This window comes from Chelonoidis abingdonii, chromosome 8 (genome assembly GCF_003597395.2).
Source record: "Chelonoidis abingdonii isolate Lonesome George chromosome 8, CheloAbing_2.0, whole genome shotgun sequence".
Taxonomy (NCBI): Eukaryota; Metazoa; Chordata; order Testudines; family Testudinidae; genus Chelonoidis; species Chelonoidis abingdonii.
In genome coordinates this window covers 50,493,463-50,519,364 of record NC_133776.1, presented here as the reverse complement: position 1 = coordinate 50,519,364, position 25,902 = coordinate 50,493,463, and the positions used below count along the sequence as shown (strand labels likewise).

The 25,902-nt window shown below is 43.5% G+C and overlaps 1 protein-coding gene across 4 annotated transcripts in view; it reads left to right on the top strand.

Annotated features, from left to right (window-relative positions):
* PPP2R3A (protein phosphatase 2 regulatory subunit B''alpha) overlaps positions 1–25,902 on the top strand; it is a 153,507-nt gene that overhangs the window by 49,355 nt on the left and 78,250 nt on the right. Inside the window, exon 1 of one of the 4 annotated variants that reach the window (XM_075068602.1) lies at positions 10,613–10,990. The exons of the other annotated variants lie outside the window; for them this stretch is intronic. Within the exon in view, the coding sequence (XP_074924703.1) occupies positions 10,859–10,990 (132 nt within the window). The 5' untranslated portion in view covers positions 10,613–10,858. Of the gene's footprint in view, positions 1–10,612; positions 10,991–25,902 lie in introns of those variants that run through there. 4 annotated transcript variants of the gene reach the window in all.

Below are 25,902 nucleotides of genomic sequence, written 5' to 3'. Positions count from 1 at the left end.
ATGCTGTGAAGCCAAGTGTGGATCTTCCCAGGAGATGGTGATGGGTCGGAACCTGCTGGGGAGGAAGAAGAGGCCTCAGTTGCCTGAACAAGCTTTTTGGCCTTGCATTTACGTTATGGGTTGAATTTTCAAAACCGCTGAAGGCCAGATTTTCAAGCGCTCAGGATACACAGGCAGGGGCAGACTTTCCAGAGCCCGGCTCCCGTTTAGGCATCTAAGTAAGGGCCAGGTTTCCAATAGTGCTCAGTGCCCAGTAGTGCCAGTGGGAGCTTATGGACAGCACTAGCAAGGGAGAAAGACTCCTTCCTGCAAGAGAGAAAAGAATCAGTCAGGACCCAAACGCTCAGAAATAAATGTTGGTCTTACCCTCGTCTGACCCTTATTTATTTATTTATTTATTTACAAAACAAGGCCAATGGAAAGAGTCTAGTTGCTCTTCAATTATGAATTTCAAACAAAACCATGTTTGATCTTTATTGCTCCTTACTGGTGTATAAAAAAACCAACAACTTTTTTTTCATTTGAAGGAAAATTTTCTGGCATTTTTTTTTGTTTTTTCCAGCCTGAGGAATGTGTGTCCTGGACATCCCTCTTTTCATGGGGGACTGTGGCAGTCTTTGGAAAGCTGGAACATTTCTGTTGCCAAAGTCTAAAACCTGAGCCACTGCTCTCTCAGCTCCCAGTCAGGGGAACATGCAACCTCCTCATTTGAGCGTGGGAGAGCTGAAGAATTAGTTTCACCCTTCACTGATGTCACCTTTCTATTTTCCAACGATTTCTGAAGTCCCCCAGGAAAAAAGGGGATGTCAGGACTTGGTATTACAGAAACAGAAAGCATAATGCTAAAACATGGATTCTGTCTTTGTACATCATGAAGAGAGCAGTAAACAACACAATTTTGTGGCTGTTGCTTTGCAGTTGTCCTGTCATAACATGGTGATATTTTAACTAACTATGGGGAAGCAGTAAATGTTGCAATCAGTTTCCACAATAAAGCTCTATTTTAGCTCCTTTCCTTTCCCCACGTGACTTTGGTTTGGAAAATTTTGCTTAGCTGACAATTGCCAGGTTTCATCTGAAGACAAAAGAAACTGTTTCAGGAAAGCCCTTGTACTAAGTGAGGCAACTGTAAAATGGGGATAATCATGTTTAATCACTTGTCTAAAGTGCTTTGAGATCTTCAGATGAAAAAGCACTAGGTAACTGCAAAGCTAAGAACCACATCTTTCAGATAGGGTGACTGTCTCAGCAAGGTTTAGTGAATTGGCTGGGAGGCACTGTGGCTATGGAGCCAAGCACTTTATTAGGTTTTGGCTATGGAGTCGTGTGCTTTTTACCCATAATCTGAGTTAAAACAGTGTGTGGCCAGTTTAGCAACAGTGTCTCCGGAACATATGTATCTTTTCAGATATCCATTGAACAGAGCTTGGACTGCATGGGAACCCTTATTAATTTGCTTAACACTACTCCCTCCTTTTACTGATTAATCTAGAAACCAATCCACCCCACTTATGTAAGATTTTAAAACTGCCTTTACTTACCTACACAAATTCAAAACTGAAAGGTGTAAACAATGAACAAAAACCCTCAAGTGCTGAGAAATTCCAAAAACTCCAGTCACTTTGTACCAGACCCTCAACTGGTGTGAACTAGTGTAACTGCATTGAATTCTATGCTGGTTTATGCCAGCTGAAGAGCTGGCCATTTGTTTAAGAAAACAGTTAAGGTTACAGTATTTAAAAACAAGGGAGCGAACAGTTAAGGGCTTCATCAGTCTTACACTGTGTGTATGTTACAAATGCACATTATTCTTATTATAGGCAGGGTTGGTACCACTCAGTCTTATTAAGTTTGCCCAATACTTTCCATTATAAAACCCTGTTTTCAGTTTGACTTATAACTTTGCCAAATGTTAACTGTTTTGGCTGAAATGTTCTGTGCGGGATGTCTGCCTTAGGCAGAATGTTTTTGGAAAATTTCAGTTAAAATGATTCAGCAGTTTCTGAGAATGAAGATAAGGACAAATGCATATTTTGCAATGTCAAAAAAAATTCTGGCGTTTTCTTTGCAAAGCTCTTGTGCCCCTATGCTCCGGAGTAGGCCCCTGAAAGTTGGCAAACGGTGGCCTTTGTGTCAGGGATGTGCCTTTTGCTATCCCAGTGAAAATTCACCAAAATGTGGCTAAATTATACAACTTTGAAAAATCTCGGTTTGCACATGCTCAGTAGAGACTTATTTGATTATAGTAGTTAAATCTCCGAAAATCCCATCCTCACTGAGCACAGCTTCTACATGTGACCAGAGTGTGCATGTACCATTACCACAGAACAACTGAATACGCTCCAACCCCAGGCTACAGGGGCAAAGTAGGACTCTCCCTGTAATTGCTGCTCCAGGCCAGGATGGGTCAAGACACCAGACCTGGGTCTTAGAGCAGGGAGGCTGTTTCTCGTGTGCTCTCAATGACATCCTTGCTGGCCCCAGGTAGTGTGGAGGAGCAGCTGCCTGAATTGAATGGAGAGGGGACAGGAACCAGACCTGGGGGGGATAGCTCAGTGGTTTGAGCATTGGCCTGCTAAACCCAGGGTTGTGAGTTCAATCCTTGAGGAGGCCATTTGGGGAACTGGGGTAAAAATCTGAGGATTAGCCCGTCTTTGAGCAGGGGGTTGGACTAGATGACCTCCTGAGGTCCCTTCCAACCCTAATATTCTATGATTCTGTGAGTTGGAGGGTTCATGAAATAGATTGGGAAAAGGAGTCTGCGTGGGGGTGACTGAGATTGGAGGCTGGGGTGGGTTGAGAGGGACACTGGGGCTGGAAATTCATGGGGATCCTGGAACAGGGAGCCAGGGAGGGAAATTAGGTGTGGATGCAGGGAATACTGAAATTGGATGAGGACCTGTGTGGGAGACAGGACTAGCTAGGCAAGGTGACAGAACCAGTGAAGTGAGGGTAAGGAGGTAGGGAGTGGGAAAGGAGATATCAGACAAGGAGCTGGAGTTGGGGAGGAGAACTGGAATTGTCTGGATAAAGAGACAGAGAGAGTGCCAGTGACAGATGAGGGGTGCATTGAGATTGGATAAGAAGCTTGGAGAGGGAGATTGAAACTGGGAGCCAGTGGAAATGGGGAATATCAAGCCAGGGATTGACTGCAGGATGGGGCAGGAGATAGAGACTGGGTGTGAAGCGTAGACTGGGAATGGCTGGGCAAGGAAACTGGGACTGGGATGAGAAACCCAAGGAGTTGAGAGTGGGACTGGCTTGGTGAGGAGAATAGGACTAGGATGAGGAGCTAGGAGTGGGGAAGAGACAGGACTGGGACAGGGAGAGGTTGTAGGTGATAGGGCAGAGGAGTCTCTGCCCAATAGAGAATGCTCCCTTCCAGAGCATGAAATGGAACCCAAGATCCCTGAGTCTCATCTTTCCTCTGCTGTTACAAATATATGTGAAGCTCACTGACAAAGTGTCCTTGGCCTCTCTAGTGCTGGTCCACATAGAAGGTAACAACCTACTGTTGCTATCAGTTACTCCATTAGTTCTCCGGGGGAATCTAATGATTGCAGCTCTGCTAATATCTAATCTGGGTGTTAATATGATGTCACATGATGGAATTTGTTCAGTTTGCTTTTTTTAAAACCTGCAAAATTTCAGAATGTTAAGATTATTAAGGTTGCAAAGCCAAGCACTCAACAATCAGGTTATACCAGTTTTTCTTCAAATGATGGTCACTATTGTATTCCACTGAGGATTATGCATTTGCACCATGCTCCCAGAGTTGGAGAATTTGAAACTGGTGTCTGTTGGCCCATGCATGTGCCCTGCCTCCTCTCATGCTCCCATCTGAGGTGAGAAAGAACAGGGCGGACTGAACGCTTCTCACTGCCACCTCGTCCAGGTGAGAACTTTTAGTGTCCTCATCTCTGATGCACTTCTTAAAAAAGATAGTTGTACAGTTTTATGAGTTTTATAGTAGATTTACCAGTTTTATTTTTCTTAGTTCTGATAGTTAATAGTTTTAGTGCTTGTTTTTAGATAAACTTTGGGGTTTTCACCCCTCCTCCCCCATACCTACATGCGGGTACTGGACTATGCGGAGATCTCCAGGCTTCAAAGTTTGAGCCTCCTCCCTGCGATTCTTCTTGATTAGCAACAACCACCAATGCTGCCTCTTCTTCCTGAGGGAAGCCCACATTGCGGCCATGTCTAGTATTTACAAGTCCTTCCCCAGCCGCACCCAAAAAGACCAGGCACTTCACCTCTGGAAGCATCTCATGGAGCTCGCCATGAGACCACACTCAGATCCAGGCCAGGGAACTCCCCCGTTCATCAGTCTGATTCAGTGAAGAGCACGCCTCCCACTACCACATCTGACTCCAGTGCCAGCAGAACCATCCCCACAGACTCCAGAGGTGCCAGGGCTCTGAACTGCCAAGCCTAAAGGTGCCAGGCTCAGCACTGGCACACCCTGGCACAAATTAAGCACCAGGACTAAGCCTTCCTCCAAATCGAAGAAGATGGATGCTCCTTCCACCTGCTTGGCCAAAGGGGATGGAGTATGCGCTAAGTCTGATAGGCATGAGAAAAAGACCCATAAGCAATGAGATCCAGTGGTTTCAGACACTGACACATTAGTAACACCATCTCTGGCAACCCACAAAACATAGGACCCTCCTTTACCGGGAAAGACCCCAGCACCGGTACCAATACTTGGGAGAGAGAGAGTACCTCTCACACTTGAGTGATCCAGAACAGTGGCTGAGCCTCAGGGTATATTTGCCTTCCAGAACCAGAGTCACCTCCTCCATAGGGTCCCTCCACTTCTAGAGAGATCATATCTCCATGATGGGACATGCCTCTGATAATGGATCCCTCTCCCTCTACGTGGATAAGCTATACTCTTCCACCAGCTCTGACAGTACTGCGATTGGGACTGGAATTCACCTTCTCTTCCAATGAATCTGAACCGGAAGAGCCACCTTTATCATACCATTTGTAAGCGCCATCATGGAGACCATCATATCCCTTGCAACATCTATCCCTCAGTCACCATGGAGCCACTGGTTACCCATTCTGTGGGGACTCCCACAACCTCCATCGGATCCAGCTTATTGGGGACCCTGGACACAATATTACCTCTTGGAACCTGCCCGAGCCATGAGGAAACCGTCACCTGCCTCCCCCTCAAGGGCACCCACCAGTAGGCAAGCAGATCCCGTGGTGGAGGGAGAACCTTTTAGCCTGGTCCCAGCAGTTCCACTAGAATTGGCAATATTCCCTTCCTCATCTCCAGATATGGAGGTGACTACAGCATCCCCTCCCCCACTGGATGATTTCAGACAATTTCAGAAGCCGTTATGGAAAGTTGCACGGGAACCCCAAGTTTCTCCAGAAGAAATCCAAGACTGCCAGCACAAGCTGCTGGATATCCACCACACCATGGGGCCAGTGAGAATTGTGTTACCGATTAATGAAGCCATTCTGGAGCCTGCCAGGACAGTGTGGAACACCTTTGCTACATGTACAGTTATCCCGAAAGGAGCAGAAAAATGCTATTATGGTCCTGCCAAAGGTTTTGAGTTTTTTTTTCCCATGAACCTCCAAATTCCCTAATCATCCAGGCTGTGACAGTATTTTCATCATCTAGGCTGAAATTCAGGATTGTGAATTATCAGGCATACTAGCCAAATATGACTTCCTGAATTACAGTAAATTCAAGCAATTTACAGATAGCCATCCACAACACAATAGTGCTAATTTTCAGGCACTTATTTAAGAAGGGAAGTTTGTGGTAAGAACTGCCCTCCAATCTGCAGTAGGTGCAGCAGATGTCTCCTCCAGGACCATGGCTACGGCCATAGTCATGCATAGGGAGTCTTGGTGCCATTCTTCTGGTTTTCCTAGGAAGATACAGAACACTATTGAAGACCTCCCTTTTAACAAATTCCATCTTTTTAACCAGAAGATGGATGAATTGCTCCATAAGCTAAAGGATTCCAGGGACACACTTCACTTGTTGGGCATCTACGCTCCTGCCCTGAAATGAACATTACAGTGCCAGTCATCCCCCTAATGCTACAGGTCTTATCAAGTATATTCACAGAGACCTTTTGAGCATCCAAGGAAATGTCAAAAGGCACAGAGGTCTCGCTGTCCAGCACCCCCCTTGCAGGCTTCAACATCAGAGATACAGCCTTCAGCCATGAGGTATTCCTGATGCAAGCCTGAGAGCTGCCAACCGCTATGCCTACCACCTCATGACTTCTGCTCTCTTTGGGGGTCATTTAGCACTCTTTTCCCACACTTGGAGTGCAATAACAATGGACAGATGGGTGTCGAACGTCATCCACTATGACTATATGATCAAATTTGTTACAGTACTTCATCCAAAACCCCTGCCATGACCCCCTTCAAGGACCACTCTCATGACAGTTTTCTCACCCAAGAGGTGAACTTCTTGTTATAACAGGGAGCAATAGAACGTGTTCTTCCGGAATATCAGGGAACAGGATTCTACTCAGCCATCACCCTCATCCCAAGAAGAAAGGTTGGTGGATATCAGTTCTCAGTCTCTGGCACCTCAATGATTTCACCCACAAACTCAAGTTTTGTACGGTCACACTGGCAGCCAGAATTCCATCCTTAGAGAAAGGCATGTAGTTTATGGCTCTCGATATGAAGGGCGCTTACTTTCACGTTGATATTCATCCTGCCCACAGACATTTCCTGAGATTTACAGTGAGTTCCCAACATTTCCAATACGGAGTCCTCCCCTTTGGGTTAGCTAATGCTCCCAGAGTCTTCCCCAAAGTATTTTCTGTCATAGTGGCCTATGTCAGGAGTTACAGCATCCTTATATTTCCATATCTGGTGAACATGTCTTCTATGACAACAAACGGGGAGGAACGCGATCAGCTGTGCTCTGCGCAGAGGCAGTTAATCTCTGGAATTGGTGTATCAACCACCAGAGCCTCTTGTCTGCAGCCTATCGTGCCAGGACTTAGAATGTACTCATGAACTCGCTCAGCAGACATTTTGTGATCGATCACAAACAGGAACTTCACGATTTGGCAGTACATGGCATCTTCACCCAATGAGGGACCCTGAGCAGAGACTTATTCACTTCAAAGATGATTAGTGAATGCAAGACATACTGCTAAAGGGGAGAACTCAGTTACCACTCCCAGGGCGACACCCTCCTGCTCTTTAACAGCCTGCTGTCAAGTAATTACAATAATGTATACATTTCCCCAGCAATCCATAGGTGATAGAAAAAAATAAAGTGCAATTAGTTTTGGAAAATTAGAATGTAATACATTGTGGAGAAATAGCCTAAAACACTCACGCTCAATGGGACAAAACACCTGGCACCTGAAACCTCTAAGGTGGCGACTGCTAATGAGAATACCAGTGCTATTAGAGTGTTGTGGCAGTTCACTTGGGTTTGGAATCAGCAGAAGCCGCTGCTCATTTCATCTTTATGGAATGCTTTGATCAGCCCCAGCCACATAGGAATTGGGTTGCAGCTATATCCAGCGACAGTAGCTTCATTCGTCCACTTTCATCAGGATTGGGCCTCCAGGTTTAGGTGTGAATGAATGTTTGACTGCATTTTGATGGATAAATAAGAGATCTCTTACATTTGGCATCTCTCAACTCATCCCTTAAGCAGGACCACTTACAGTGAAGAGTTGCCTCAAAGGTTGGAAATGTATTCTGATCTGTTGACCCAGAAAATTTGATGAGCAGGGTTTATTCTGGTGACTGATGTGGGCTTTGCCCTGTAGCTCAGCAGAATTAATAGAGGATCTCTCTGTTGCACAGTTCTATTAGTTCCTTTCTGGGTACTGGAAGTAATGTGCTTGACATCTACTATATCTCCAAAGCTGGGAATTCAGATCTGGCAAACTGGGTCCCATTGTCAGTTACATTTTTCTGAAATGTCAAAGCAAGAAAAGAAACCTCTTAGCTCTTCTATGACCTGTTCACTTGGGCATGAAAAGTAAATGTCTGCAATTCTAAAAAATAGTCAGTGATTTCCAGATAGCTATGTCCCTCTTTTCACACAAGTATGGGGGATTTCTTTTAAAGATCTGTTGCTAAAACTGTGGGTACAAGAGGTCTTTTGGTATCTTTCTGGATATTCAGTGAAAGATGAGGTAAATACACCCTGTCACTGCTGGTTCAAAATAAATCAACATCTGGTACCCTGCCATGTGACAGTAGTATTCTTTCCTGCCATGTGACAGTGGTAACGAATCACAGCATAGTGGAGCCCTGAGTCCTGGCTGGCCATCTAGGTCCTGCCATAATATTTATAATTCATTAAAATAAAGAAATTAGAATTCTTCCTAAAACTTTTGTCTGTCTTCTCTGGAGAGTGCTTTCCTAGAACTTTTCCCATCCTCATTCCTGCTATAGACTTACAGCAACAGTACACATATCCTTACAATTATAAGCAGAAGTAAAAGAGTTTAAATGAACACAAAGGGATCGGACTTATACAACTTTTGTAGAGAAATATGATATAGCCCATGATGTACCCTGGTCTGGCTGCTTGGGAGCATACGAGACCCAGGAGAGAAAATTGTCTTGGATTTTCTGGCCACAGATCTATAAAGAAATCAAAGAATACTGTAATTTCTGCCATGTGTGCCAGCTGGTGGCTCACAAACATACTCTTCTCTCTCTTTGTTCAGTGGATATTCCATTCAGCTGGCTTGGGCTTGATGCGATAGGACTTTTAGAAATAAGGGTACATCTACATTGCAATTAGACACTCGCCCATGCCAGCTGACTCAGGCTCACGGAGGTTGAGCTATGGGGCTGTTTAATTGCAGTGTTGATGTTTGGGCCTGGGCTGCAGCCTGAGCTCTGGGACTCTCCCCCCATGCAAAGTCCCAGAGCCCGGCTCCAGCCTGAGCCCAAATGTCTACGTTTTTGTTAAACAGCCCCTTAACCTGAGCCCCATGATCCTGAGTTAGCTGGCATGGGTCAGCTGTAGGTTTTTAATTGCAGTGTAGACGTACCCGGAGCGCCAACAAGTGTGGTTATATGTTGGTCAGAGTTGACTCTGCCACATAATATGCAGAGGCCATTCTTTGTACTCCTTCGCAGCAGAATTTGTCACCAGTCAGCTGCTTCGTATTCTATTAGGCTGATATCCAAGATAATGTTAACAAATAATGGCACTAGCTATATGTTCCAGTAGCTACAAGCAATGTGCTCTCTCCAGAATGTTAAGGTTCAGATCCTCAGCTGGGGTAAGTTCCCATGTTTCCATAGGCTACAGTAAAATCATTGAAGTAACACCAATGTACACCAGCCAAGGATCTGGTACACCATCAGTCTGTCATCCTCGAATGCTCATTTAAGCCATTTGTTTGAATAAGACTCCCAAGAGAATGCTGCACAAATTCATGACTACCTAAGCCTGTAAGTGGGACAAGTTACTCCCAGATTTGTTGTTTGCAGTCCACGAGGTCCCACAACCATCTACAGGATTTTTCTTTTAAATTATTGTACGGGATAAAACCCTGTGAGCTTCTGAAGCCCCTACAGGGGTCCCAGTGAGAGCAAGGGACCAACACAGGGAATGTGGTCCAATATGTCCTTCATTTGGTGGATATCTGGACATTGTTGGGATATTTGCTTGTAAAATTATTCTCAAAAGCAGGATTATAATAAAAACAGTTGTATCACCTGTTGTGTGTTACCAAACACACAAAGTAAGCTCCTGGGAAAGTAGCTGGGACCATCTAAACCCAATGGGGATGGTAGACTGTGGAAGTGGATTAGCTAGGAAAGAAAAAACAGAGAGCTGATGTTTGCTCTTCTTGTGGAGCAGGAACTGGACGTAGGCCCCCAGTTCCAGGCACATGATTCAGTATTATTATAAATTATACTGTTCAGAGAATCAAGCCAGCACCCAGATGTCATGAGCCAGAATCATCTGTGTGAGTCTCTTCAAAGTAACATAGTTAGACACTGTCTGCTCCTCAAGTCAGAGACAGCAAAGTGAGAGCTGTGGAAAAAGTAAATAAAAAGGATGACTCATTAAGGTCTCTTTATAAAATCATTTTTAATAGCTGCTCCAAAATGCCTGAGTTTATTACCCAAGGTCACCCTACGATACGTCTTTTAGATGGAGAGAAACAAGGTGATTTGCTTTTTCCAAATAAGGAATAAAAGTTAAGCATTTCTAAAAATAATAGTCTATAATTTGAATTAGAATTAGTCTTGCTCCACTGCTTCATCAGCTCATAAGACAGAGGCATCATAAACCTCTTAACACTATTTCCATATTGGCCTGTGCTTAGAGCATATGTTTTTAGCCCAGCAGGGGCTGACTGATGCAGGTTTACACATCACTTTTCAGCTTTGAAGCTCTTAAAATAAGAACTATTGGGGAAGGTGATATATTTAGCTACTTTTGCAGTATGTCTAACTTTAGCACTCTTGGTAGTGGTGGTGGGTACCTCCTTTCCCACAATACCTCTGGCCTATTACAAGCCAAGGACAGATTGTCTGTCACGTAGCCAGCAGGGGAATAGATTCTGTTGTAGATCATATTTCTAGATAAAGTACTGCAAGAAGGCATCAGGAGATACTGGTAGTGCTGAGGGATAGTTTAAATGTCAGTAAAAAAAGGAGGGGGCTTTGGCTTCAGGATTCAGATACTATGCTAGGGCGCTTTCCCTGTGAGGAAAGAGAAGAGTTAGTATGTTTCTACATGAAATCAATTGCAACTCCTTGCCTGTGAAAAGCAAAAATAAGAAAGTGACCCATTGGGGCTGACGTGATCTCCTACAGGCTGTGTACCACAGCTGGAAAGCAAAAAGGTTGCTCAGGAACTTACAAGATGATGATCAAGGAAAACTCTCTGCGAAGAGACCCAGACTTGAGAGGAGAGCTTGCTTTCCTTGCAAGGGGCTGTGATTTTGTTCTCCCATCTCGGATCAAGAAGAGGCAGAAGTCATTCCAGCAGGCCCAGGTTTGAAGTCTTGGGTTTCTTTTTCTTTTTGTTTTACTTTGTGTCTTTTTATTGGATCAGAGAATGTGACTGTGTTCCCTCTAGGCTTCTCTATTTGCAGAAAGTTATTTGCAGCCAGATACCAACAGGTTTATAAATAGACCATCCAGGCTTAGAGTGCAGAGTTAAAATGTCTTATTCATAAACAAGGGGAAACAGCTTTATTTATTTTTAGGAGGAGGACCACAACTTCACAGGTATAGGGAGAAATAGATAAAGACGATGAAAACTTAGGTGCACTGTTTTTAGGAGAAGCACCATTGGTGGGTGGGTGTCCCATTAGGCTGCTCTGAGTGCCTGGACGGTTAGTATTTTGCTTTACCTGCCATGCTCAGTGATCCAAACCTCTGCTCTGTTGTGTAGGCTTTGTGCTGCTCTGTTGACACAAATCTGTCCCAGCATAGCTGGTCTTGGGAGGATCACACCAGCAGAGAATGCTCCTCTGTGCCACTTCCAAAGCTGGCTTGTGACTTTTATAAACTGCATCTACATGGATTGCCAGGGACTTCAGTGATTCAACTTTATTGATAGGGTCAGCAGCAAACACATGTTTGGACTGATTCTTCTTCATCCCTGAAATCTATTCTGTTGGTTGATTAACCAATGACCTTCTCATAGCAGCATGCATCTTATTTGTACTTAGACATCTACCCTGGAGCTTTGGGTTGAGAGCATGGACAAGAAAATGAAGTGGACCAAGTGCTTGCTTCATCTGTTTCTTCACTGCTTGTAATGTAAGCTTATCCTTAAATATTTCTGTGTTTCCTGAAGTACCTTCCAAATGTCTTGACAGCATAACAATATTACAGCCATCCATTTGCACTTTGTCCAAACCAATGGAAATATTCAATCTGTTCTTCTAAATTTCTCTTCATCCTTATGTTTACTACATAGGCAGTGACAACACCATCTGTTTTGTCACAATTATCTTCACAAATTCTCATCCAGTTGTGCTAGTTCTTAACAAACTACTCAAAATAATTAGCTTCTGAATGCCATTAGGCATCTTGAGGCAGAATAAGCTATGGTCTGGCTTGTTGTCTTAAGCACAACTTATGAAAAGTGGTTATTATGGAAGTATTTTACAGTTTCAGCAATGTTTTCCTTTATCCTGGAGAATCTGGCTTTAGCTAAGAGATGCATCAAGTGACCACTCCAGCTTCTTGTAACAAATTATAGATTTATTTCATTATCACCTTGTGTCAAAATCTTCCTCACATTTGGCATGTTGGTAGATGCATTTGTCACTAAGCTGTGTGTATGACACTTGAATTTGTATTTGTAATTTGTTATAGATTGTAGTTGCTTCTTCTGTTAATTACTGAGCAGTGTGGGCGTAGCCTGATATGTAACTGGGGAATCATCCTCTAATGGGGATTTTTTTTGGGGGGGTTCCTGCGCAGGGATCTGTTCTGGGCCCAGTGCTATTCAATATCTTTATCGATCTGTAAGAATACCAAATCATTGCTGATAAAGGTTGCAGATGATACACAAATTGGTGGAGTGGTAAATGATGAGAATAAGTCAGTTCTACAGAGCAATCTAGATTGCAAGGTAAGCCTTGAACAACATGGTCTACAAGTCTCTACATGGAAGAAGATTTCTGATAGCAGAAAGCTCTTTAATTTTGCAGACAAAGCCAGAACAAAATCCAAGATTCCAAAGGCTGGAAGCTGAAGCTAGACAAATTCAGCCTAGAAATAAGGTTCATATCTTCAACAGTCAGAGTAATTAACCACTGGGAATAACTTTCCTAGGGATGTGGTGGATTCTCTGTCACAGGAAATATTTAAATTGAGATTATATGTCTCTTTCTAAGGACTATGCTCTTGCTCAACTGGAATGTATGGGTTTGATGCAGGGGAAACCTCGGTGAAGTTGTGTGGCTTGTGCTATGCAGGAGGTGAGACCCATTCTGGCCTCAAAATCTAAGGATCCATATGTAATTTGTTTCTGTCCTAAGATCCTTAGTGATTTCAGGAGAAAAAATTATTTTTGAGGGCTGATTAGCAGATTACACATTTAATTTTGTGTTACAAATGCAAAATGTGGCATTTGTATGTGTTGTGATACCTGTGAGAGGTGAAGTAACTTAGCTTGATGTCTCTTGTTTCATTAGTTATTTGGTTTCTAAGGCTGTGGCCTGGGGAACTAATCCATGGCTTCACTGGTGAGTCAGGATGCCATGCTCCCACAGTAGCAGTGGGATAAAGGAAGATTGAGAGTCGTATATTCCAAGGCCAGAAGAGACCATTGTGATCATCTAGTATGACCTCCTGTATAAGATAGGCCAGAGAACTTCCGTGAAATAATTCTCATGGCATATCTTTTAGAAAAACATCCAATCTTGATTTAAAAATTGTCCATGGGGGAGAATCCCCCACCATCCTTGGTAAATTGTTCCAATGGTTAATTACTCTCACTATTCAAAATTTGTGTCTTATTTCCAGTGTGAATATGTCTCTAGCTTCAACTTCCAACAATTGAATCATGTTATTCCTTTCTCTGCTAGATTGAAGAGCCAATTATCAAATATTTGTTCCCCATGTATGTACTTGTAGACTGTAATCTTTTATATAGACTGAATCCCTTCTCTTTGTTAAGATAAATAGATTGAGTCTATCACCAAAAGACATGTTTTCTAATCCTTTAGTCATTCTCTTGACTCTTTTCTGAACCCTCTCCAATTTTTATCCTCCTTCTTGAATTGTAGACACACTATTACAGTAGTGGTTGCATCAGTTCCAAATGCAGAGGTAAAATTAACCCCTCTACTCCTACTCGAGATTTCCCTGTTTATACATCCAAGGATTTCATTAGCCCTTTTGGGCACAACATTGATCTGGTAGCTCATGTTCAGCTGATTATCCACTATGACCTCCAAATCTTTCTCAGCATTACTGCTTCCCAAGATAGAGTCCTCCATCATGAAAGTATGGCCTATATTCCTTGTTCTTAGATGTACACATTTAGCTGTATTGAAATGCATGTTATTTGCTTGTGCCCAGCTTACCAAATGATCCAGATCGCTCTGTGTAAGTGGCCTATCTTTTTCATTATTTACGACTCCCCCAAGGTTGTGTCGTTATCAATGATGATTTTGTTTTCTTCCAGGTCATAGATAAAAAAGGTAAGTAGTGTAGTACCAAGAACAAATCTCTGAGGGATCACACTAGAAACATATCCACTTGATAATCATTTCTCATTTACAATTACCTTTTAAAACATATCAGTTAGACAGCTTTTAGTTTAATATGTGCCGTGCTAATTTAATATTGCTTTGTATTTTTAATCAAAATATTGTGCAGTACCAATTAAAATGCCTTACAGAAGACTTTAGTATATTACATCTACAATGTTACCTTTATCAACCAAACTTATAATCTCATCAAAAAAAGATATCAAGTTAGCTTGACAGGATCTATTTTCCATAAACCCGTGTTGATTAACATTAATTATAATACTCTTCTTTAATTATTTATAAATAGATTCCTTTATCAGCCTCTCCATTATCTTGCCAGGGGTCTGGGCAATATTAACAGGTCTGTAACTATGTATGTCATCCCATTTACGCTTTTCAAATATTAGCACAGCATTAGCTTTCATGTAGTCTTCTGGAACTTTCCCAGTGTTCCAAGATCTATTAAAAAACAACATTAATAGTCCAGAAAGCTCCTTAGCCAGCTCTTAAAACTCTTGGGTGCAAATTGTCCAGACCTGCTAAGTTAAAAAAATGTCTAACTTTAGTAACTGCAGTTTAACAACCTCTTGAGATACTAGTGGAATGGAAAGCTTGTTATCATATGCTATAACTACAGATGCTCCCCGAGTTATGCAAACCTGACTTACACAAATCCGCATTTACGAAAAAAGTTCCGAAAGTTCCATAAACCTTTTTTTTTTTTTGCGCATAATTGTTGGTATATGTTCCCAACTTACGCAAAATTTGACTTACACAAGGCATTCTGTAATGGAACGCTTGGGTAAGTTGGGGAGCATCTGTGTGTCATTCTCCGTCCCCCGCCCACACTGTAGAACAGAAATATTTATGGAACACTTCTGCCTTTTCTGCATTGTTACTAATAATTCTACCATTTAATGGATCAATATCATTGTCAGGATTCATTTTGTTTCTATATCTTTAAATAATTCCTTATTGACCTTAACTCTGCTCCCCATAGATTTCTCCTTGTGTCCCTTGGCTTCCCTTATCAGTGTTCTACAATTCATAGCTTCTGAATTGTATTCATTGCTATCAACTTACCCTTTCTTCCATTTTTTATATTTAATTTTAAAACAATTTTATAGCTGCCTGTTTGGCTGCCTTCCTCGATTGTGGCTTTTTGGGTATCTAGTGTAAGATATTCTTAAACAATTCCCAGTTATCATTCATATTTTTCTGATTAAACACTTTCTGCTAGCTGATTTGGCTCATAGTTGTTTTCAGCTTTTTTAAATTGGCCCTTTTCAAAGCACTGTGACAATGTGGCTTGCACCTTTATGGCCTAGAAGTCTGGAGTCAGCCAACCCTGGTTACTAAGTAGGCGCACCAGAGAGGACCAGGTGATTCCCCTGTAAAAGAGCAGCTGGGAGCTCCAACGAGAGAAAGAAGGGTCTACAGAGCTTTCTAGACATGGAGGCCTAAGAGAGACTTGGAAGAAATAGAAAGAAGGAATTACAAAGCTCTCCACTTGGGAGAGACTCTGAGCAAGCCTGAGGCTTTACAGAAGGAGCTGCTGCTGGAGACTTTTTGTTTTGGGACTTTTAAAGTTTTGCCTGGGCTCCGAAATAAGAGCCTGTAAACTGTTGTTCAAACGCTTTTCTAGATGGCTCCACTAAAGAGAGATATATTGATGTAGAATAGAGTGTTTGGCTTCTCTTTGTGGCCTCTTAAAGTGAACTAATTGTTACCTCACTGAGAGGGAAACCGAGGCAGGCCTGAGCAGAGGGGGTGCTCAGGAGGTGGCTCCCAGACTACAAGCAACAAGTGCGTGTGTGTGTGTGTGTATGTATTACTGATCTGGACTTTGTTCTGTTTGCACATTATAAATGTCATCAAGTCACTTGTCCGAAAACTACCAATCATTTTAGTTCTGTGATCAGTTTCTCTTTATCTGTTAAGACTAGGTGTAATATAGAAATCCCCCTGGTTTTGAGTTAGGAAATTATCGTCTGTAATTTTTGAAATTCCAAGGATGTTTTAGTACCAGCAGCAGGAGACCTTCAGCACATGTCACTCAAATTGAAGTCCCCTATGATCATGCAGTTTTTTCCCCCCTACACATTGTAGATAGGTGTGTAGGAGCCTCTCATCCTGTTTCCTAGTGTAGTTTGGTGGTATGCAGCAGACACCAACTAATACCCCATGTTGTGCTTTGTGTTAGGACATTGATCCATAAGCATTCAGGGTCATTTTCTTTTGAGTTATCAGACGCTTGGAAACAGGCAATGTCAGTTTTGATGTAGAGAGCCTCTCTCTCTCCCTCTTTTGCCCTCCTGATCCTTCCCACCAGGTTTCAATAATATCAGTGAGGTCAAATTTATGCTCATAAATGAGCGATTCCAATTCCAGTTGTTTCTCAGTAAGCTAACATTGATATACAGGTAATTAAAGAATTTCTTCTCCTCACGTCCTTTGATTCCTTGATTAATTTTTGTTTTCAGCATCTTGATTCTGGGCTAAGTTAGTGCTCACATCTTCTGTCTTTATTCTTCCCTCTTTGTTATTGGTTTAACGCCCTCCTGACTACTCTAGCCAGCTAGTTCCCAAGGAGATTCTGCTCACACAGAGAGCATCAAAACTATACTGCTTCCTCTTCCCATAGAAGGTGGAGCAATGTTCCATAAAACCAAAACCTTCCACCCTAAACCACTTACCTAGCCAGAGGTTCACTTTCAGAATCTTCTGCCTTCTGTCTTTTGTTGCTTGCATGACAGGAAGGATTCCAGAGAAGATTGGTTGGACATTCTTCTTTAGCACGCTTCTAAAATTCCCTATTCTCTGTGAGATATCCTGAAAGGCAGTGTCATTAGTGCCAGTATGAACCATCACCAGTTGATCTTTGCCTGTTGTTTTCCAAAGCCTCTCCAGTCTTGGAGTGACGACTTGTGTCTTGGCATTGGGATGGCAGCATAGTCCTGTTGTCCGCTTGTCCTTTGCAGAATGTTTTAGATTCTTTTGAGTCCTGAATCCCAAACAAGGATTGTTTGTCTTCCTTAGACTACACATATGTCCCATACATCTCTCTGTTCCCTTAGACCAGCTGTATCTTGAGCGGTGGCTTCCACAATTTCCATGTTGAAGACTTGGCATCGATTGGAAAATTCTAGCTGTGTGAAATTCCTCCTGGACTACTTCTCTGTGACAGTCACAGCCTGTCCATCCTCCTCTGTCTTCAGCTTTGTAGGATGTTGCCATGATCTCTTGCCCCGATTATAAACTGCCAGGTCGCCTCTCTGACTTCTTCTCTCTGTGACTTTTTAGTGGTCAGCTCCATTCTTTCTTGAACTGGGAGACCAATATTTCCTGAGCCTGGCTGTCTAGGACCGCTTCAGTTTCTCTGATTCTCAGGAGCATCTCTTCTTGATCCTCCAACCCAAGAATCTTTCCCTCCAGCACATCCACTAAACTTGTACTTTATGCACAGAAGTTCCTTCTGGCTTCAAGCAGGAAAGAAAACATGGCGCATCCATTGCAGGTCACCCCCACAGTTCCATCGCTGGTCACCTTGAAATTGCACATAGACCTGAACCTGAAAGGAAAGGCTCTCTTGCTCCCTCTCCAGACCCCCGCTGAAACTTCCCTGTTAGCTGCCTCTGTTCGTGGCTCTCAAGCTTGCCTGGCAAGTGACTTTTTACACCAAGTCTCCCTGCTTAGATCAGCTCAGCCCCACCCCTTGCCACCAGGGAGCCATTAACCCAGGGGTCAGCAACCTTTGGCACGCAGCTCACCAGGGTAAGCACCCTTGTGGGCCGGGCCGGTTTGTTTACCCTCCGCGTCCGCAGGTTCGGCTGATCGTGGCTCCCACTGGCTGTAGTTTGCAGTCCCAGGCCAATGGGGGCGGTGGGGAGCGGCGCGAGCCGAGGGATTTGCTTGCTGCCACTTCTCCTGCTCCCATTGGCCTGGAGCTGTGAACCGCAGCCAGTGGGAGCCATGCTTGGCCGAACCTACGGATGCGGCAGGTAAACAAACCAGCCCAGCCTGCCAGGGTGCTTACCCTGGCGAGCTGCGTGCCAAAGGTTGCCGATCCCTGCACTCTGAGACTTAAAACTGCAGTGCTGATCAAACTCCAAAATCCAGAGTGTCTCAGCCATTACTAAGGCCACGTCTACACTACGGGATAATATCGAATTAGCTAAAATCGGTTTCTTAAAACTGATATTATAAAGTCGAGTGTGCGCGTCCACACTAGGCACGTTAATTCGATGGTGTGCGTCCATGGTCCAAGGCTAGCGTCGATTTCTGGAGCGGTGCACTGTGGGTAGCCGTTCCGTAGCTATCCCATAGTTCCCTCAGTCTCCCCCGCCCCTTGGAATTCTGGGTTGAGAGCCCAGTGCCTGATGGGGCAGAAATCATTGTCGCGGGTGGTTCTGGGTACAGCCTCACCCCTCCCTTTGTGAAAGCAGCAGACAACCATTTCGCGCGCCTTTTTCCCTGGGTGAACTGAGCAAACGCCATAGCACAGCAAGCATGGACCCTGCTGAGATCAGTAACGCTATCGTGAACGTTGTCAACACCTCGCGCACTCTCGTGCTGTCTATGCTGAACCATGAACTGCAAAGGCAGGAGGAGAGGAGGAGGCAGCTACGGCAGCGCGGCGACGAGAGCGATGAGGACATGGACACTGAATTCTCCCTAACCGCGGGCCCCTGCGTTTTGGAGCTACTGCTGGTAATGGGGCAGGTTCTACCCATTGAACGCCGATTTTGGGTGCGGGAAACAAGCACAGACTGGTGGGACCGCATAGTTTTGCAGGTGTGGGACGATTCCCAGTGGCTGCAAAACTTTCATGCGTAAGAGCACTTTCTTTGAACTTTGTGACATGCTTTCCCCTGCCCTGAAACGCCATAATACTAAGATGAGAGCAGCCCTCACAGTGGAGAAGCGAGTGGCAATAGCCCTCTGGAAGCTTGCAACGCCAGACAGCTACCGGTCAGTCGGGAATCAATTTGGAGTGGGCAAATCTACTGTGGGGGCTGCTGTGATGCAAGTAGCCAAAGCAATCGTTAAGCTGCTGCTACGAAAGGTTGTGACTCTTGGAAACGTGCAGGTGATAGTGGATGGCTTTGCTGCAATGGGTTCCCTAACTGTGGGGGGCCATAGATGGAACCCATATCCCTATCTTGGCCCCAGAGCGCCAGGGCACCCAGTACGTAAACCGCAAGGGTACTTTTCAATGGTGCTGCAAGCACTGGTGGATCACAAGGGACGTTTCACCAACATCCACGTGGGATGGCCAGGAAGGGTTCATGACGCTCGCGTCTTCAGAAGCACTACTCTGTTTAAACGGCTGCAGCAAGGGAATTACTTCCCAGACCAGAAAATAACCGTTGGGGATGTTGAAATGCCTGTCGTTATCCTGGGTGACCCAGCCTATCCCTTGATGCCATGGCTCATGAAGCCATACACAGGCAGCCTGGACAGTGGTCAGGAGCTGTTCAACTACAGGCTGAGCAAGTGCAGGATGGTGGTAGAATGTGCATTTGGCCGTTTAAAAGGGCGCTGGCGAACATTACTTACTCGCTCAGACCTCAGCCAAACCAATGTCCCGTTTGTTATTGCTGCTTGCTGTGTGCTCCACAATCTCTGTGAGAGTAAGGGGGAGACATTTATGGCGGGGTGGGAGGCTGAGGCAAATCACCTGGCCGCTGAGTACGAGCAGCCAGAGACCAGGGCGATTAGAAGAGCACACCAGGAGGCGGTGCACATCAGAGAAGCCTTGAAAACGAGTTTCAGCACGGGCCAGGGTACGGTGTGACTGCTGTGTTTGTTTCCCCTTGATGAACCCTCCCCCTTGATTGACTCATTCCCTGTAAGCAACCCACCCTTCCCCTTTACTTACAGCTTGCTGAAGGAAATAAAGTCAGTAATCGTTTAAAAATCATGTATTCTTTATTAAAAGTCATTCAGTATTGTTTTAAAAATCATGTATCTTTTCTTAAAAGTCATTCCCTGTAAGCAACCCACCCTCCCCCTTTGGATGTATTCTTTATTAAAAAGTAATTATAAAAAGAGGCAGAGAATTATCAAGGTATCCCTGCCTGCTGTGCTTTGGGAGAGGGATAGGAGGGAAGGAAAAGGCCATTTAAGCTCATTTCAACGTAATGACAGCCTTTTGCTTTGGACTGTCCAGGGGGTGGAGTGGGCGGGTGTGCAGAAAGCCTTCCCCCACGCGTTCTTACACGTCTGGGTGAGGAGATATGGAACGTGGGAGCTTTGAGGGTGGTTGAACATGGGCTGCAGCGGCACTCTGTAAGCCCGCTGCTCTTCCTGAAGATCCACCATGCGTTGGAGGATATCAGTTTGAGCACGCAGCAGCTGCAGCGTAGCATCCCGCCACCGCTGATCTTCCTGCCTACACCTCTCATCTCGAGCGTCCTCTCCTATCCTCCCGTTCACTGGCATCTTTCCTGTACTTTGCTAGCACATCCTTCCACTCATTCTGATGAGCTCTTCATTGCGTGTTTTTTTTACTTCCATGATTGATCTGAAACATTTCATCTCGATGTTCTCTTCCTCCTCCGCCTTATCTGAGCTAGCCTTCGGATGGCGTAGGGAGGCCGGAGAACTGTGCAGCTGCATGAGGGAGGGAAAAGAGGGAGAGAAGTATGTAAAAAGATACATTTTACAGAACAATGCTTGTACTTTTTTCACACAGTGATAAACACTATCCACCTTACATAGCACATGTGATTTCACTACAAGGTCGCATTTTTTTTTCCATCGTTTAATATTTGGAGTGCCTGTGGCTCTGGTGTTGCAGATCTTCACAGACGCAAGGTCCAGGCATCCAAATTAAGCTTTTTTTTTTTCCATGCGGCCATGGTAAGGCTTTCTGTTTGAACTTTCCAGCGTTCATATACACATGTGGACCTATGATGCCTTTTTCCTGTTAAGAGGAACCAGCAAACCCCCCCCAAACCCCCCTCCCCCCCACCGCATTGGCTGCTGCCATGTAAGATCACTCTGGTAATGATTCCGTGCGGGCTGGTACCGGGGAAAGATTCCTGCTCGCCAAAACGCTTTGAAAGAAACTTCAAAAAGCGCTAAAATCCATTCCTCCCCTCCCCCCCCCCGCTTTGCTACGAAGCAAGGAAAGGAATTAAGGCGGCTTTTGCCAGTAGGAAAATCGCCATGTCTGCCCCCTAATTAAAGTCCTGAATTTCAACCAGGTTACAATGAATGATATAACTCTCCTGAGAATACCACCGCAGGATGCAGAACGTATGTTTCTGGAATGCCAGCGGTCACCTGGGCCATATGCGGCTGTGCTTTGTAAAGCTATGATTCCGAATTACTTGCTACATGCATGGCGTGGAAAAGTGTCATACAATGGGGGACCAAAGGCACCACGGAGAGACATGTCTCAGCTGTTCACTACAGTAGATTACATGAAAATCTCAGCTTTCATTTAAAAATAAAGATTCAGTTTCTAGCCCTCATGATTATGGAAGAAGTTTGAAAAGGTGACGTGAATGTGTACGAAAGCTGAGAAAACAGAAGGCAAAGAAGAGAACCCAACATGCATAATTTTTAAATCTCATTACTTTCAAGTAGGACTGTCAAGTGATTAAAAAAATTAATTGCTGTTAAACAGTAAAAAACATCATGTATTTAAATAGTTTTTGATATTTTCTATATTTTCAAATATATTGATTACAATTACAACACAGAATACAAAGTGTATAGTGCTCACTCTATTTATTTTTGTTATAATTATATGCACTGTAAAAACAAAAGAAATAGTATTTTTCAATTCATCTAATACAAATACTGTAGTGCAGTCTCTTTATCATGAAAGCTGAACTTACAAGTGTAGAATTATGTACAAAAATTAACTACATTAAAAAACAAAGCAATGTAAAACTTTAGAGCCTAGAAGTCCACTCAGTCCTACTTCTTGTCCAGCATATCACTCAGACAAACAAGTTTGTTTACATTTGGAGAAAATAATGCTTCCCACTTCTTGTTTACAATATCACCTGAAAGTGAGAATAGGTGTTTTTGCTTGGCATTGTTGTAGCCGGCATCACAAGATATTTATGTGCCAGATGCACTTAAGAGTTATATGTCCCTTCATGCTTCAACCAACATTCCAGAGGATGATAACAGATTCTGCTCGATAACCATCCAAAGCAGTGTAGACCGAACACATGTTCATTTTCATCATCTGAGTCAGATACCACCAGCATTTTCTTTTTTCATGCTTTGGGTTCTGTAGTTTCTGCATCGGAGTGTTGCTCTTTTAAGACTTCTAAAACCATGTTCCCCACTTTATCCCTCTGAGATTTTGGAAGGCAGTTCAGATTCTTAAACATGGGGTTGAGTGATGTAGCTATCTTTAGAAATCTCACATTGGTACCTTCTTTGTGTTTTGTCAAATCTGCAGTGAAAGTGTTCTTAAAACGAACAACAGGTGTTGGGTTCTTATCTAAGACTGCTGTAACATGAAATATATGGCAGAATACAGGTAAAAGAGAGCAGGAGACATACAATTCTCCCCCAAGGAGTTCAGCCACAAATTTAATTAATGCATTATTTTTTTTAAAGAACATTTTCAACATGGAAGCATGTCCTCTGGAATCATGGCCAAAGCATGAAGGGGCATACAAATGTTTAGCGTATCTGGCATGTAAATACCTTGCAGTGGCAGCTACAAAAGTGCAAATGCCTGATCTCACTTTCAGGTGACATTGTAAATAAAAGCAGACAGCATTATCTCCCGTAAATGTAAACAAACATGTTTGTCTTAGCGATTGGTTGAATGAGAAGTAGGACTGAGTGGACTTGTAAGCTCTAAAGTTTAACATTGTTTTGTATTTAAGTGCAGTTATGTAACAAAAAAATCTACATTTTTAAGCTGCACTTTCACCATAAAGAGATTGCGCTACAGTACTTGTATAAGGTGAATTGAAAAATACTATTTATTTTTGTTTGCCGTTTTTGTAATGCAAATATGTGTAATAAAAAAATGCTATAAAGTGAGCACTGTCTACTTTGTATTCTGTGTTGTAATTGAAATTAATATATTTGAAAATGTAGAAAAACATTCAAAATATTTATTTAATAAATTTCAATTGGTATTCTATTGTTCAAATGATTAAAACTGCGATTAATCATGATTAATTTTTTCAGTTCATTGCATGAGTTAACTGCAATTAATTGACAGCTCTACTTTTAAGTCAATTTTCTTATTCACCACTTTTGAATATGTGGGACTCGCGATATGGAGGTTGTGGAAGGTCTCGCTGTCTGTGCTAGTAAGGCTATGATGCACCGGATAGCTCGGGAGTGAGAAGATTGCCTAGAGGCCAGGGCTGTTTGTGTGGGAGGGCAGAATTGATAAAGTCTTGTGTAAAGGAATTTTATGAATGATGTGAGTCTATGCCTATAATGGAGAGGGGAAAGAAGAGAAAGGGGCCACCCTGTGTTGTGATGGTCCAGGATCAGAGGGTTCTGGGTTGAGTCAGGAATGTTTCGGCTCCCTAGAGAAATCTTGTTCCTGATGGAGGTGATATCTTTGGTCCTGTGGTTATGGGGGCTGGGGCTGGATAGAAAGCAGTATCACAAACCCCAGATGTTAAAAAGAAGAGTCAGGCTCCTTTAAAACAAGTAATATATTTTGGGTTCTTTTTTTTACCCTTCTGGTTTCTGGGCCATTCTGTTCACTTGGATCATGTTTTTTCTGTATTACTCCGCAGCCATGAGGGCTAGAAATGTCACTTCTTTTTTTCAATGAAAGCTGAAATTTGCACATAGTAACATGACTGGGAGCTGGAGTCATGTTAAAATAAATAAGTAAAATACCTATTTATTTTCCTACTTACTTAAATGCTTTAAGTAAAATATAAGTTATTGCGAGGCTCACAGTAAAACCACAAGAGTTGGAAATGTTGGGATTGTCACAGCCTCTGTTTCAGTTATTATTATTTGCACTAATGTTACGTGTTAGAGGCCCCTGTTGAGGTTTCCCATTGCACTGAGCACTGTATGGACATATAGTAAGAGAGTGGTGCTTCCAGAAAATCTGACCTCAGATAGGAAGGACAGACTAGGGAGTCAGGGGAACCAGAGACTCTGGGAAGGAAATGGCTTGCCTGAGGTCACCCAGCAGGTCAGTGCAGAGCTGGGAGTAGAATCCAGGTGCCTGGGTGCTAGACGTAGGGCTGCTGCCTCACCCCCTGACTTGAAGGGGTTTCCATTATATACAGCAGGGGTTGGCAACCTTTCAGAAGTGGTGTGCCGAGTCTTCATTTATTCACTCTAATTTAAGGTTTTGCGTGCCAGTCATACATTTTAACATTTTTAGACGATCTCTTTCTATGTCTGTAATGTATAACTAAACTATTGTTGTATGTAAAGTAAATAAGGATTTTAAAATGTTTAAGAAGCTTCATTTAAAATTAAATTAAAATGCAGAGCCCCCCGAACCGGTGGCCAGGACCCAGGCAGTGTGAGTGCCACTGAAAATCACCTCACGTGCCACTTTCGGCACCCATGCTATAGGTTGCCTACCTCTGATATACAAGGTTTACAGTTTGGCTAAATGGCTCTAAGCACCCCTACTGTACAGATTGTTTCAGCACCGCTGTCCAGGTATCCTGAGTCCACATCTAAGGCCTGATTCACTAACCACGTTGCCTCACTTTTGAAAACTGGTACTGACTGAATCGGAAGTTACTGAAGGCTGGTGCAGGTCTCCTGCTGCTTCTGTGTTGTGAGGAGGAGAAGAGAATTGGAGAGGCTCAGAAACCTGGCCTTTGAGCTCTCGGGGCTCCTATATAGAGCCTGTATGTTACTATGCTGTGGTTTGCAAGTGTACATACACACACGGCCACTCTGAGATGAGAGGGAATCTTTTGGAGGAAAGAATTCCTCTCTGCTTACAGGGGGAAAAGTGAAGAGAGAGTTAGGAGATAAGAAATCCTCCCCCCCACCCCACCATCTCTGAAAGGCTAGCTTTACGGGTCTCGGTGGGACAGACTGAACGGACAATTGCAATCAGAAAGGCTCCATCAATTGCATTGCTTTCACCTTTTAAAAACAATTCCCTGGCAAGTTACAGTCTTTAAAATCTGTTAGGAAAAAGGCTCCAAGTTCCTCGAAAATACCAAAAGCAGCAAAGACGAGTGGCTGCCTCATTAGCCACCCATAAATTCTGCTTCTATTTAATTAAATTAAACAAGGCTCCTTCTTCCTAAAATATTTGGAATAATTTTAGCAAACAGTAACCAAAACTATTCTAACATTTACTTACCAGCTCCTTTAAAAATATTTTAAGTGAAACCACTAAAGATTAAATAAATATTACTTCCTCCCATCATACCTCCTGACACCTGGGTGCAGAGGAGGAGGAAGACCCATAGGAGGGCAGCAGATGAACAGGAATGGCTTCGAGAAGGAAAAGGTTCCCAGACTCCAAGGGTATGTCTACACTACAGGATTATTCCAATTTTACATAAACCGGTTTTGTAAAACAGATTGTATAAAGTGGAGTGCATGCGGCCACACAAAGCACAGTAATTCGGTGGTGTGTGTCCAGGTACTGCGGCTAGCGTCAATATCTGGAGCGTTGCACTGTGGGTAGCTATCCCGTAGCTATCCCATAGTTCCCGCAGTCTCCCTTGCCCATTGGAATTCTGGGTTGAGATCC